Source organism: Pipistrellus kuhlii, unplaced genomic scaffold (genome assembly GCF_014108245.1).
Source record: "Pipistrellus kuhlii isolate mPipKuh1 unplaced genomic scaffold, mPipKuh1.p scaffold_m20_p_22, whole genome shotgun sequence".
In the NCBI taxonomy this organism is placed as follows: domain Eukaryota; kingdom Metazoa; phylum Chordata; class Mammalia; order Chiroptera; family Vespertilionidae; genus Pipistrellus; species Pipistrellus kuhlii.
The window spans coordinates 5,340,951-5,354,905 of record NW_023425521.1 but is presented as its reverse complement, the minus strand read 5'-3'; the positions used below and the strand labels follow the sequence as shown (position 1 = coordinate 5,354,905).

Sequence of the window (13,955 nt, the reverse complement as noted above, 5' to 3'; positions counted from 1 at the left end):
TGCTGCTTCCCTCGAGGAGAAGCCTGTGGATGAATCCTCTGGGTGTGCAAACAGAGAAAGCAGACAGCCCGCTTCCAGCTCACAGTAGGGCTGCAGAGAAGGGGTCCTGGAGGGCTCAGCACCTGCCCGCCAGCCCCGCCCCGGCCGTCCTCCGCCGGCCCCGCTGGCGAACAAGATGGCGACTCCGCACTGCGGCCGCCGCCCGCGGCCGCGCCCCATTGGCCGGCTGCGATGAGGTCACTCCGGGCGGAGGCGGCGGCGGCGCGGGGGCGGGGCCTGGCGGGCGCAGGCGCGTCGGAGCGCTGCACCCGGAGCCGGGAGCCGGGAGCCGGGAGGCTGCGGCTGGGTCCGCGGCGACTGCTCGGGTAGTGGCCCCGCCGGCGGCCGGAGGTGAGCGGGGCGGCGCGGCGGGGAGCGGCTCCGAGGGGCGCCGGGGACCCTCCTCACACCCACTTCCCCGGCCCAAGGAGGGAGCAGGGACTGAGGTGTCTGAAAGGACAGGGGGTTCCCTCCCTTTGGGCACCCCTGCGGTGGGCAGGGGAACCGAGGTTCCCTCCCCTGCGGAGGCCCTGATCCCTTCCGCCACTTAAGGGGCAGGCGGGGGAACTGAAGGTTATTGGAATGTCCGAAGAATTTGGGGGGGACGACTTCTTAAATGGGGTCCCAGTTTGAGAAGGTCTCCCTTTCAGTCCCTGTTCCTGGAGGTAGGTGTGCCTGTGACAGGGACGAAGCAGGTGAATCCAAACACCTTGTGAGGAGGCCAGGTGAGGCAATACGCGGGGGACGCCTCACCTGGATTAATCTTGTGCAGAATTCCTATTTCTTTATATTTTTGTTTTGTGACACACATCACTACACTCACCAGCACCACCAGCACCACCCCCACTCTCACCACTCCCCCCGCATCCCCTAATCGCCTTGGCCTATTTGGTTTTCTGTTTGTTTCGTCGGAGAGATTAATTTAGGGAGATTGGTGATCGTTTAAAAAAATAAAAAAAATAAAAAAACAGGAGGGAGGCAGCTCATTGGCGGCTGTCATTACTGGCAGCCCCTGAACTTTGCTGATCAGGCATAATATTATGTGTTTAGCGATGGTGGACTCTGCCCCATAATTAGCAGCGATGTGTGTTGGGGGCTGTTATGAAGCTACATAATCTCCTGAGAAAGCCTTACTTGTATCTGAGTGTGTTATTCTGCCGCTTTGAACATCAAATGCACAAAGGTTTGTCATGCAAATTTTTCAAGATGTCTCCCAGCCTTCCCGGAGAGCAGCTCTTCCTCCTTTGATGCCAGGCTCACCTATCATGGATGCTCTCATGATACTAAAAATAACCGTATGATTTTTTTTTTCGTGTTTTTTTTTTTTTTTCTCTCCGAGTTTAGATACTTACCATCTTTGCCTCACAATAGCTGATGGAGAATAAATAATTGCATTTTCAGGACCACTGATAGCGCCACTTGTCTTTATGACCCCGCAGTGATAAGACAACCCTAAAATCAAACCTTTATTGACTCATGCAGGAGAAGCTTTCACAGGGGGAACGATGTAGTTAATCTTGAAGGTGGGGGATGAGAAACAGAAAGCTTCCCAAGATGGAAAGCTTATTCTCTGTGGCCTGAGAAAACTGCTTTGTCATTATCAGTGTATTCCTGCCATGCTTGACTTGGTATTGAGCTTAATAAGCAAGCTGGTTCCTTTTTTCTTTTCTTTTCTTTTCTTTCTTTCTTTTTTTTTTTTTTTTTTAAGATAATGATTATGTATTTCGATTCTGTAGTGAGAAGATGGTGCTTTTTGGGGAATTCGGAAGATTAAATCCTTTAAGGTAGTCGTAACATTAGGGTAGGGCTGGGACTTTGGCTGTTGGAAATGCCCAGTAGCTCTAGCCAGGTGAGGTGGCTCAGTTGGTTGAAACATCATCTACACACCAAAAATGTTGTGGGTTTGATTCCCGGTCAGAACACTTACAGAGGTTTAGGGTTTGATCCCTGGTCAGGGTGAGTGGGTCTGGGAGGCAACTAATCAATGTTTTTCTCTCCCTCTCGCTTCCTCTCTCTAAAATCAATGAAAAACATGTTCCCCGGGGTGAGAATTTAAAAAAGAAAAGAAAGGAAGAAAAAGAAATGAGCAGTACAGGTTAGAAAATGAGTGAGGTCTCTTCCGTTTCCTGACACAAGTGGAAACCAAGATAGAGCAGTGTGGATGTCACTGCCTCCTAATATTGTGCCCAGGGTACTAAAAAGCTGTTTGGGATCCCCGGTTCCTATTTTTAATATGGATACATTCTTATGTATTGAGATGTCCCAAAATATTGTCATTTGATCCTGATGTTGACTGCAAAGGAAGAGATTTTTCATCAGGCCCTCTGTGGGCGAGGATTTTTTGCAATTTCTCCTTTCCCTCTTTCTAAGGAGGATGTTAAAACAGTTGTTAAAGGCCTGTCAGCAGGGGGTGAAAGACATGAAATGCAAAACGGAAGAGCCTTACTGAGTGTTGTTTGCACTTTGCCCTCTTTCCAAGGTCATGCCATTTTCTCCTTTTTGCCTCAGGTCGGAGAGAGAAATCCAGGTACTCGGTTGATGTACTTCTGCCGCCGCCATGGGGGAGCTTTTCCGGAGCGAGGAGATGACGCTGGCCCAGCTTTTCCTCCAGTCAGAAGCTGCTTATTGTTGTGTCAGCGAGTTAGGAGAACTCGGAAAGGTCCAGTTTCGTGATGTAAGTAGTTGTGGGGCTGCTGCTTGATTACCACTGAACTGTTTTGCTTTTTATTTGCAAAAATAACATGACAGCACGCGTACTGTTGGTACACTTTTTGGAGTTGTCTTTCTCGAGGTGAGAATGGCGTGGGCCAACCCTTTAGTGTTTTCACTGGTTTCCCTTTGAGAATGAATAACCCTAAGCATGCTCAAGGTGATTGCTTGGGATGCAAACGGAGGATAGCAAACTAGCCTGTTCAAGGCTTCCACTTTCCTTTTGGGCTCCTTAACACTCATAGCAGGATCTTAAAAATAAGTTCATAGCTTTTCCATACAGCAGGTCATATTTATTATAAGATCTGAAGCATCCAGTTAGGGGTATATAGTATATATGTAAACATACTGAATACCTATTAAGCTGAAGCATTATGCTGGGAAGTTGGAGAAGATATCAAAAGAAAATGGACAGCCCTAGCTGGTTTAGCTCTGTGGACTGAAGGGTCCCGGGTTCGATTTGGATCAAGGGCACATGCCCATGCAGGAGGCAGCCAATGAATGATGTTTCTATTTCTCTCTCCCTCTCCCTTCCTCTCATATCAATAAAAATATATTTCTTTTAAAAAAAGAAAAGAAAATGGATAGCCCTGGCTAGTGTGGCTCAGTTGGTTGGGGTGTCGTCCCATGTTTCAGAAAGTCCCAAGTTCGATATCAGAGGACACATACCTAGATTGCAGGGTCGATCTCTAGTGGGTCCTTATACAGGAGCCCACCAATCAATGTGTTTTTCTTACATCCATGTCTCTCTCTTCCTCTCCCTCTCCCTTCCTCCCTCTCTAAAAAGAAAAAAAAAATCAATAAAAACAAAATGAACAGTCTAAGCGTACAAAAAGTATGCCCAGCTTACAGTCTGATATTTGCTGCTGAAAGGAGGGAGGAGTTAACAATTCCCTATTAGGCAACCTCAAAGCTCCATGTACCTCTCATTATAATTGTGATTTTATAGTCATCAGTGTGAGTAGTTGATTAAAGTCTCTATCTGCTATTCTGATCTAAGTACCATGAAGACGGAGGCAGTGATTATCTTATCCTTAGTGCCCACGTAGATAATATTTGTTGGAATGGATGGATGAAGAGGAAGTAATCAGAAAGGTATAGGATTCATCAATATTGACTTCCTGGAATTAGCAAGCTTTCAGGAAGTTCTCAGTCTGAACTGAAACTGCACAAATACAACCCAGTGATAGTCTTAGTCCTCATTTTCTTTGAACCTTTTTATACCATCTCTTTTGGAGTGTTCTTTTACCTTCCCAAGACTCTTCCACCGGCCTCTCTTTTATCTCCTCCACCTCTGCCCTCAGTGTCAGTGTTTCTCAAGCTCCCTTCTTTGTTCTCTTGATAAGCCTGTTCACACCCACATCTTTCTTTTTATCACCTTTTTTCAGTGACCTCATCCATTCTCAAAATTTTCATATTCATTGAGTCCCAAATCTATATTTCTGGCCTTGACTTTTCTTTTTTTTCTTTTTTTTCTTTTTTTAATATATATTTTATTGTTTTTGTACAGAGAGGAAGGGAGAGAGATAGAGAGTTGGAAACATCGATGAGAGAGAGTCATCAATCAGCTGCCTCTTGCACACCCCCTACTGGGGATATGCCCGCAACCAAGGTACATGCCCTTGACCGGAATCGAACCCGGGACCCTTCAGTCCCCAAGCTGACACTCTATCCATTGAGCCAAACCGGTCTCGGCTCTGGCCTTGACTTTTCAAATACCTTCCCTAAATATACAAATTTCTAAGATTGTTATCATCTCTGCTTCTCAAGCTAATATATATATCTAAATCCCAACACCTTTCCTTTTCACAAACTATTTCTTCACCCTCACTTCCTAAACTTGAGCTAATGCATTGATATTCTTCCAGTTTTTTAGACTTGAAACCTAAATCAAACCTAATTTGCAATTCTTCATCTGGTCCTATATAGTATCTCCCTTTCTAATACCCATTTGGGTTAATTTGGCATTCTTAACTTTTACTTATTATGTATTTCAGTCATACAAAAAATTATGGGGAATAATATAATGAATATCTACGTGATTTATATTATCTACTAAAGGGATAAACATTCCACATATAATTGAAGATGCCTGCTCTCCTTCCTCCCTGTGTTTAATTTTTCTCCCCTCCTCCCTAGAGGTGACTTTGTTTGCTCTTACATGTGTTTTTTTCTTTGTTTATTGTTGACAGTATTATTCCCTTATGTTTTTATTTTTTACTTTTGTTATGTATGTATGAATCACTAAGTAATATATGGTATAAGTAATTTTGTATGCTTTACATTCTATCATATTGTATGTATCCTTCAGCAGATACTTTTAAAATTCAATATTCATGAAATTTGTCCATGTTGGTACAGGAGGCCCTCGTTCATTTATTTAAATTGCTATGTAATTGCTGTATAAGTATATAATTTATCATTTTTTTCCTTCTAATGATTACAGTTCTTTGCTATTACAAGTTGCATTGAAGAGTCTTACCTATGTCTCCTGGTTTGCATCTTTTATAGTTTCTCCAGGGCAGTGGTTCTCAAACATTTTGATCTAAAGACTTCTTTACACTCTTAAATAAAATAAAATTGAGAACCCTAACAAGCTTTTATGTGTTACAACTATTCATACTTATTAAACTGAGAATATTTATGAACTCATTTAAAAATTATAAATTCACTACATTATAATAGCATATTCCTGAAAAAATAGCTGCATTAAAAAAAAAAAAGAAAAAGAAAAAGAAAAGAAGAGAATGATATTGCTTTTACATTTAAAAAAATATTTTAGTGTTTGAATTAGTCGAAGATAGCTGGCTTCTCATTTGCTTCTACAGTTGGTATGCTGTGATGTATGTCATGAGACTCTGGAAAACTTTACTGAAACACACATCAGACAATGAGAATGAAAAAGGCAAATAATGTCTTACTGTTACTGCGAAAACAGTACTGATCACATGGGCCTGCTGCTCCTCCAGGGATTATAAGTAGGAGGGGCATTGCTGAGGGGCATTGAATTCGAATAATTCAAACACTAAAATATTTTTTTAAATATAAAAGCAATATCATTCTCTTCTTTTTCTTTTTTTTTAAAATGCAGCTATTTTTCAGGAATATGCTATTATAATGTAGTGGATTTATAATTTTTAAATGAGTTCATGTGCATCTCTCGCTGGAGGATGTCAAAGTGCACTTCACAGTGCATGTGCCTGGTCATGCTCCCATGGCTGGCTGAGAGTTCCTGCCATGCCAAGTGTCAGGAACAATGTCAGCACTTCTGTGCTCAAAGAAATTTACCAATCCAAAGAAGTGGAATCTTATGGTTGTTTTCTTTTGCATTTTCTATATTAGTACATTTAATATCTTTTTATCTGTTTATTGGACATAATAGGTTTCATTTTCCATGAGCGTCTGTCTGTCCATATCACCTGCCTGTTTACTATTGGGGTTGCTGGCCTTTTGCTTGTTAACTTGTGGGATCTGTAAAAGTTCTTCATGTCTTCTGGAATCTAATCTTTTTCTACTCCTTTACTGATAAATTCTTCTAGGCTGCCGCTTATCTTTTCCCTTCATTTATGGTATATTTTGTCATACAAAAAGTTTATTTTTCTTTTTTTGCTTATTGGTGTTTTTTTCTAAATTTCTTTGAAAAATTTCAAGCCTGAATACTCCTATGTTTATTCACCAGTTGTTAACATTTTGTCACATTTGATTTAATCTTTTTCACTGTACCATTAGAGAGTAAGCTCTTTTTTCTTTTCAAATCCTTATCCTTTTGTTTCTTTTTCTCATTTCACCATATACATGGGGACCTTGAGTAACATGCTGAAGAAGAGAAACAGCAAGCTAATACTGGTTAGGATTGTGCTTAGCTGAGTGTAACAAAAAGCTCAGATGATAGGGGTGTACTTTTCTCATGTAACATGAAGCCCAGCTCCACGCTGTCATCATTCTGTATCTGTTTGACCATCCTTGAACATTTGGCTTTTGTATTCTCAGATAACCCCCATAGCTCCAGGCATAGCATTGGAAGATGTGCAAGGAGAAGTACATATTTCTTTCCCAGAAATTCTCAACAGACTTTTAAAATTTATTATTGGTGTCAGGATTATGGCATACACTAGCTGCAAGGGAGTCTGGGAAATGTGTTTTGTTTTTTTTAACTGAGCATTTGCTGCCCTGAAGATAATTGGAATTTTTGTTACTAAGGAAAGAGGGCAAAATGCTAAGTATCCATTAAATGGCATTCTTGTCTTGCTCCTGACTTTAAGGGGAATCTTTTTAATGTTTCACAATTTTTTAAAATCCTTACCTGAGGGCATGCTTTTATTGATTTTAGAGAGAGAAACATTGATGTGAGAATGAAACATCAATCAGTTATCTCTGCATGGCCCCCACCAGGGATCGAACCCACAACCTGGGTATGTGTCCTGACGAGGAATCAAACCCGAGACCTTTCGGTGTACAGGGCAATGCTACAACCAAGCAAGCCACAACCAACTGAGCCACCCCAGCCAGGGCTAATGTTTCACAATTTATTTATTTATTTTATTTTATTTTTTTTAAATATATTTTATTGATATTTTACAGAGAGGAGGAAGGGAGAGAGATAGAGAGTTAGAAACATCGATGAGAGAGAAACATCGACCAGCTGCCTCTTGCACACCCCCTACCAGAGATGTGCCCGTAACCAATGTACATGCCCTTGACCGGAATCGAACCTGGGACCTTTCAGTCCACAGACTGACGCTCTACCACTGAGCCAAACCAGTTTCGGCTAATGTTTCACAATTTAAATAAGATGTTTACTCTTACATTTTTGGAAAATTCTATTAATTAGATTATGCATATTCTTTCATATTCTTATTTTCTAAAATTATTGTTACAAATGGTTGTGGAATTTTATCTAATGCCTTTTTATCTTTTGGCGTTACTGTCTTGTTTTGTTTTTCTCTTCAATCTATTAATTTGGTGAATTGCATGTCCAGCTTATTGTCTTAATATTTTTAAACAGCTTTACTGAGATATAATTCACATACCATATTACTTGTTCATTTAAAGTGTATAATCCAGTGATTTTTAGTATATCCACAGAATCGTACAACCATCACCACAATGAATCTTAGAACATTTTCATTACTCTAACAAAAAACCTGCACCCATTAGCAATCACTCCCCAACTCTGCCCTCCATAGCCCCTGGCAACCACTAATCTACTTTCTGTTTCTGTGGATTTGCCAATCTGGATATTTCATGTGAATAAAATTATACAACATATATTTTAGGACTGGCTTCTTTCAGTAGCAAATGTTTTCAAGGTCCATCTGTGTTGTAACATGTATCTGTATTTTCTGTCTTTTTGCATCTTTTTCTTTGATATGAAAATATGCAACATATTAAAATGAGTGGTTTCAATATAAGAAGTAGTTGATATATTCTGTCTATTCTGTAAAAGATGCCACTCTGGGTATTAGAGAGCCAACTGAGCAAGACATGTTCCCTCACTCAACTTGTTCAAAATTTTGTATGTCCTCTCTTCTATTCCTTCTCTTTTTCATACTCTTTCCTATTCTTCAGTCCCTTCCTGTCTAACACAATCATAATGTTAATTTACATTTTTAATAGAAACCATGTTGAGCATTTTGTATTATTATTGCATGCATTTCTCACAACAACTCTGCAAAGTAGAACCTGCCTTTGGTTCGTGGAGCCTATCATTCTCATTTTACAGAATAGGAACCTGAGGCATAGATGAAAATAAATACCTGAAGGACATACAGATTAGTGCCCAGGATTGTCTGATTCCTCCGCCTGTGTTCTTTTTAATTGAGATATACCAAAAAGGTCACCTTTTTACAGTATATGATTCAATGGTTTTTAGTGTATTCACAAAACCATCATCACTGTCTAATTCCAGAATATTTCATTACCCCCAAAAGAAACCTTGTACCCATTAGAAGTCACTCCTTTCCCCCCGAGCCCTGGGCAACCACTTAATCTGCCTTTTTCTGTGAATTTCCCTATTCTGGACATTATATAGGGTGTGACAAAAGTAGGTTTACAGTTGTTCGAATGGAAAACAATACAATAATTAATAAATTAGAATATAAGAATAAACTGTTTCACGTGCTCACAACTGTAAACCGACTTTTGTCCCACCCTGGATATAATGGAATTATACAATGTGTAGTTTGTTTTCCCTTCATCAATTGAACTGGACTTTTTCAGTTACTTAGAAAAATGAAAATCACTTCTCATTATATTAAATAAAAAATAAATATAACACTGTTTCATGGCAAACATGATTGCTGTTTTACTCTTTCAAATGTGAGCATTTGGAATTAGTCATATCACCATTAAAACCAGCAATGTAAAACAAACAAAATATCATTTTGATCTCTTTTTTGAGTCATGAATTACTTTAGAACTATTTAGAATTTCCAAATATGGTAAATTGTATTATGTGAATTTCTAATTAAATTGCATTGTAATCAAATAACATTGTCTGTATAGTGATAGTTTTTTTTACTGAGACTTGCTGTATGACCTATTTTGTGGTCAGTTTTACAAATGAATTATTGAAGAGAAAACTGTTGGATGAAGGGAGTAGATGTATACAGGTCTCTGTGTGTATGTATTAGATTAAGCTAATTATATTGTTCAAATTTTCTCTATCCTTATTTAGTAGATTTGAGGTATCAGTAGTATAAAAGCTACACTAAAATTTCCCACTACATAGACAGGCTTGTCAGTTTCTCCTTGCACTTCTGTTCATTTTTGTTTGAAATATTTTTAGGATGCCTTGACCGAAACAGGTTGTGGTGGCCGTAGTTGAACTTTGCCTTTGATTATGAAACCAGTAGTTCACTTCATGTTTATTGAAGTGGAAATTTCTGAATGAGAAGCCGAAGTACTGCCTGCTTGGTGAAAAACAAACAATTCATTAGGGACCTACAAGTTTAGAATTGTGCATCTTCATGGGAATTATTCTTATTATCAGATGTAGCATTTCTCTTAATCTCTAGTAATGCTTTTTGCTATTGATTCCTTCTAATAATAATATAATAATACCAATAATTTCCTTACTAGTTTCTCTGTCTTTACACTTATTCTTCACATACAATATTATTCTTCAAAGCAGTAAAATTTTTAAAAGTATATTTAAAAAGTCAGATCATTTGGTCTGTCATATATATATATATATATGTATTCTTACATATTTATTGATTTTATGGAGAGAGGAAGGGATAGGGATAGAGAAATAGAAACATTGATGGGAGAGAAACATCAATCATGCTTTCTTCATGCCCCCTGTTGGGGATCGAGCCCACAACCTGGGCATGTGTCAAACCCATGACCTCTTGGTTCAACCACTGAACCACACCAGCTGGACATGTCATGGTCTTCCTCTTTCCATCCTGTATATTTCTGCTTGGTGAACTTTGCTTCATCCGCCATCGTCCCAGCTCAGGGGGTTACCTTTGCACATTTTTTTCCTTTATCTCCAAGTAGAACTAGTGTTCTTCCCTACACACACACATCTTTTTTATAGAGGTAATATTTGTATTCAGTGAAATGCAAAGATCTTAGAGTACAGGTTGATGATGTTGGTAAATTTATACACCTTTGTAAGTACCACCCCTGGCAAGACAGCATATTTGCAGCAGCCTAGAAAGTGACCTTATGCTCATTCCTAATCAACCCCCACCCTCCCTTAGAGCATCATCGATTAGTTTCACCTGTTCTTGAACTTAATGTAAATGGAGTCATACTTTCAAACTCTTAGGTCTTACTTTTTTTTCTCAGCCCAATGTTTTTTAGATTTATCTGGTTTTGTGGGTAGCTATAAGTGATTCTTTTTTACTGCTGAGTAATATTCCATTGTATGAATATACCACAATGTTTTTATCCATTCTTCTATTGATGGATGTTAGGATCATTGCTAGTTTGGAACTATTATGAATAAAACTGCTATGAACATTCTTGTACAGTCTCTGTCAATGTGTTTTCATTTTCTTACACAAATACCTAGTAGTAGATGCTCAGACATGTGGTGGGTAGGTATGTTTAATTGTATAAGAAACTACCAACAATATTTTACTTACTTTTTAATAGCATTTGTCACAACTAAGTGTATTAATTGTGCATGAAACAGAGCTCCTAAAAGTTAGGACATTTTTTACTCTTTATATTTACACAAGTGCCTGATACAGTGTATGGCACATATTTGGTGCTTGCTCCATAAACATTGAAAACGTCACTGTAATATTTCTTTATTTGTATTACTTTTATGGAATTTATCACATGCTATCTTATTGGTTATGTTCATGTTTTCTCTCTCCTATATTGCAAGTTTCTTAATGAGTAGGAACTTGTTTTATCCTTGTTTCTGTTTCACATTGCTTTGAAAATTACTTGAATGAATGTAATTACTTGAATAAATGCCTGCCACTTAAAAGGTGAAGAACTAGAGAAGTTTGCCTTCTGATTCTTCTGATTGGGAAGAAGGAGGGAAAACCGGCAGAGCTGCTGTTACATTAGTGGGCCCGATATTTGGTGGTGGTGGAGGAGGGGGTTCATTGAGACTTTTGGGCTCGGAAGAACATTTTGTACTCTGTGTAATTTGCTTCCATTTCAATATGTTGCAGAGCAAGGAAGCGTTTTTTATCTTCAGTTGGTTCATCTGGCTCCAAAGTGGGTCAGTAGACAGTTTTTATTAGTGTTGCATCATGCACTGACACAAAACCAGGCTTTCACTTTGCAGGATATGCTGCTTGTGAAACAGAGGAAGTAGATGCAGTGTTTGAATATTTGGTATTGTGTCCTTATTTTGCAGTTAAATCCAGATGTGAATGTCTTCCAGCGGAAATTTGTGAATGAAGTTAGAAGATGTGAAGAAATGGATCGAAAGCTTCGTATGTGCATTTTGGTCTTGATGTTCCTATAATGAGTCATTTATTTTAAATTAGAGACACCAGTGCTCTTAATAAAGGGAGGAAATCCTACAGGAGAAAAAGAAAGGAGAAAAAATCTTGTGATCCTTATGTTAAGATGAATTTCTAGTATACAAGTAGATTTTGTGGTGTTTGGACCAGGTGGTGCTTAATGGAAACCTTGTGTGAGATGACAAGGCTATAAACTGAAAACACGGCTTTTTGAGTGTATGTGTGAGAAGGGTTTTATAGCAGAATTACATAACAGAATTCTGAAAGATGGAACCCAGACCACCATTAATTTTAGATGTCATCATAGCTACCTTTTAATCTACTCTATTTATGTATGAGGGAGGAAATTAACAGTTAAGGCTCTATTGAGAGTTAGGATGTTCATATGCTTTCTTTCATTCATTTCCTACAACATCCCTTCAAAATGGGCATTCACCTCATTTAATAAGCGAGGAAACCAAAGATCAGAGAGGTTAAATGACATGGACCAAGGATGTAAGTGGCCATGATGGAATCAGTATTTGAATTCAGGTTGTTCTGTCTGGCTCTAAAGCCCAAGGTCTTGCTATTATACTATGCCAGCTCTCAGTTAGCTGATAGGTGAATTTGGTCCCCATCCTAAAAAAAGTCAGTAGTTATCACCTGAAACACTTTTCTGGTGTCTTGGAGCCTTCTTCTGCCTCTTGCTTCTTATTTGTTTTGTTTCATTTAAATGTAATGATATCCTTTGATCTGGAGTTGTCTTACTAGTGTGTCAGTTGTCAAATAGACTATTGAATTGGCTCTTCCGTAGCTCTGCTCTGCCCGCAGTACTTGTGATGAGGCCATCATACTCTGGGCAACAGTCACAGGGGTTGCAGAGCTTGAAGCAGATTGGACTAGTTTGAAGACCAGAAGAGGAAATGAGGACAATAGGGGGATGATAACCCTCTTTGGAGTAGCTGTGCTTTAGAGATTGTGGGGTAGAGGGATGAGGAATATAGAGAAAAGGAATTTACATGTTCTGCTTCTTTTGTGTAAAAGTATCTTTTTAGCCAGCATCTATTCTCCCCACCACCACCACCACCACCAGGCATAAGCTCTACACGAATGTCTTGATTCTGTCATTTTAGGATTTGTTGAGAAAGAGATAAGAAAAGCTAACATCCCAATTATGGACACTGGCGAAAATCCAGAGGTGCCCTTCCCCCGGGACATGATTGACTTAGAGGTAAACAATTCTGAGGATGCCAGATAAGTGTCTTGCTGTTTAAGTGTAGAAATTTCTGAATGGATAAAGAGTAGAGTAATTCTAGCTATCTTTGTCAGCATTATTTATTGAGTATAAGTTTCTTATAGCTGGAATTAAAATGAAGCTTCCTTTTTATGGTATAGAACAGCATGTTGAACAGTATCATGTGCCTCTAAATAAATGCTTTTTGGTTTGTTGAAACCATGTTGGATTAATGCCAATTTACCTAGTAATTTATTACTCATTTACTAAATAAATGAATAGCAGTGGATTTCAATATTTATTTTACCCATCTGAAGACTCCTAAGAACTCAACCAAGGGTATAATAGATAATATAAACAAAGGTGATTTTAAATAAAATGTTAATGAAGGAAATTGCCCTGGTAAAATCACATATTTGCAGGGTAGATATAAGATATCTGTCATAGTAGCTAGAGTTCTGTTGAATGGATGAATTCATGTCTTTCAGATTGAGCTTCGTTTGAGTTAATAGTTTGATTTTTTTCTTTTTCTGTAGGCTAATTTTGAGAAGATTGAAAATGAACTGAAGGAAATCAACACCAACCAGGAAGCTCTGAAGAGGAACTTCCTGGAACTGACTGAATTAAAATTTATACTTCGCAAAACTCAGCAGTTTTTCGATGAGGTCAGACTATTATTTCTTTTAGTATTTGAGCAGCTGATGATGTTACACCTGCACAAATGGGCCATATTTTTATTCCAGTAATTATTTTAATTTGCTAGTTTGAAAGCAATACCATTTTCACATTTTAGTTGAAGAAATGTCAGATTATGTTCCATTTTTCATGCAGTACATAGCCAGACATACTTTTGTGTATTTTTGCATTTTCTGTAATTTTTTATTTCAAGATGGGGAAAGGAACCCTAAAGTAGTTGTATTAACATAGTTAGTTAAAATTTTTACATTATATTTTAAGGTAAGTAAATGTTCAAGGTTAAAGTCTAAGCAACAAGAAACATTCGGTTACATGTGAAATTATAACGAAAGTTTAATCTCCAAACCTTTTGTCATCAAATT

General features: G+C 38.5%; 1 protein-coding gene across 11 annotated transcripts in view; it reads left to right on the top strand.

The window, feature by feature from the left end:
- The first annotated feature begins 252 nt into the window (after positions 1-252).
- ATP6V0A1 (ATPase H+ transporting V0 subunit a1) overlaps positions 253-13,955 on the top strand; it is a 52,475-nt gene continuing 38,772 nt past the window's right edge. For 9 of the 11 annotated variants that reach the window (XM_036451738.2, XM_036451736.2, XM_036451735.2 and 6 more), the window contains exons 1-5: positions 261-390; positions 2,548-2,713; positions 11,576-11,654; positions 12,797-12,894; positions 13,434-13,562. In XM_036451738.2, the coding sequence (XP_036307631.1) occupies positions 2,597-2,713; positions 11,576-11,654; positions 12,797-12,894; positions 13,434-13,562 (423 nt within the window). In that variant the 5' untranslated portion in view covers positions 261-390; positions 2,548-2,596. Of the gene's footprint in view, positions 391-2,547; positions 2,714-11,575; positions 11,655-12,796; positions 12,895-13,433; positions 13,563-13,955 lie in introns of those variants that run through there. The other 2 variants (XM_036451732.2, XM_045586249.1) reach the window with 2 other exon arrangements.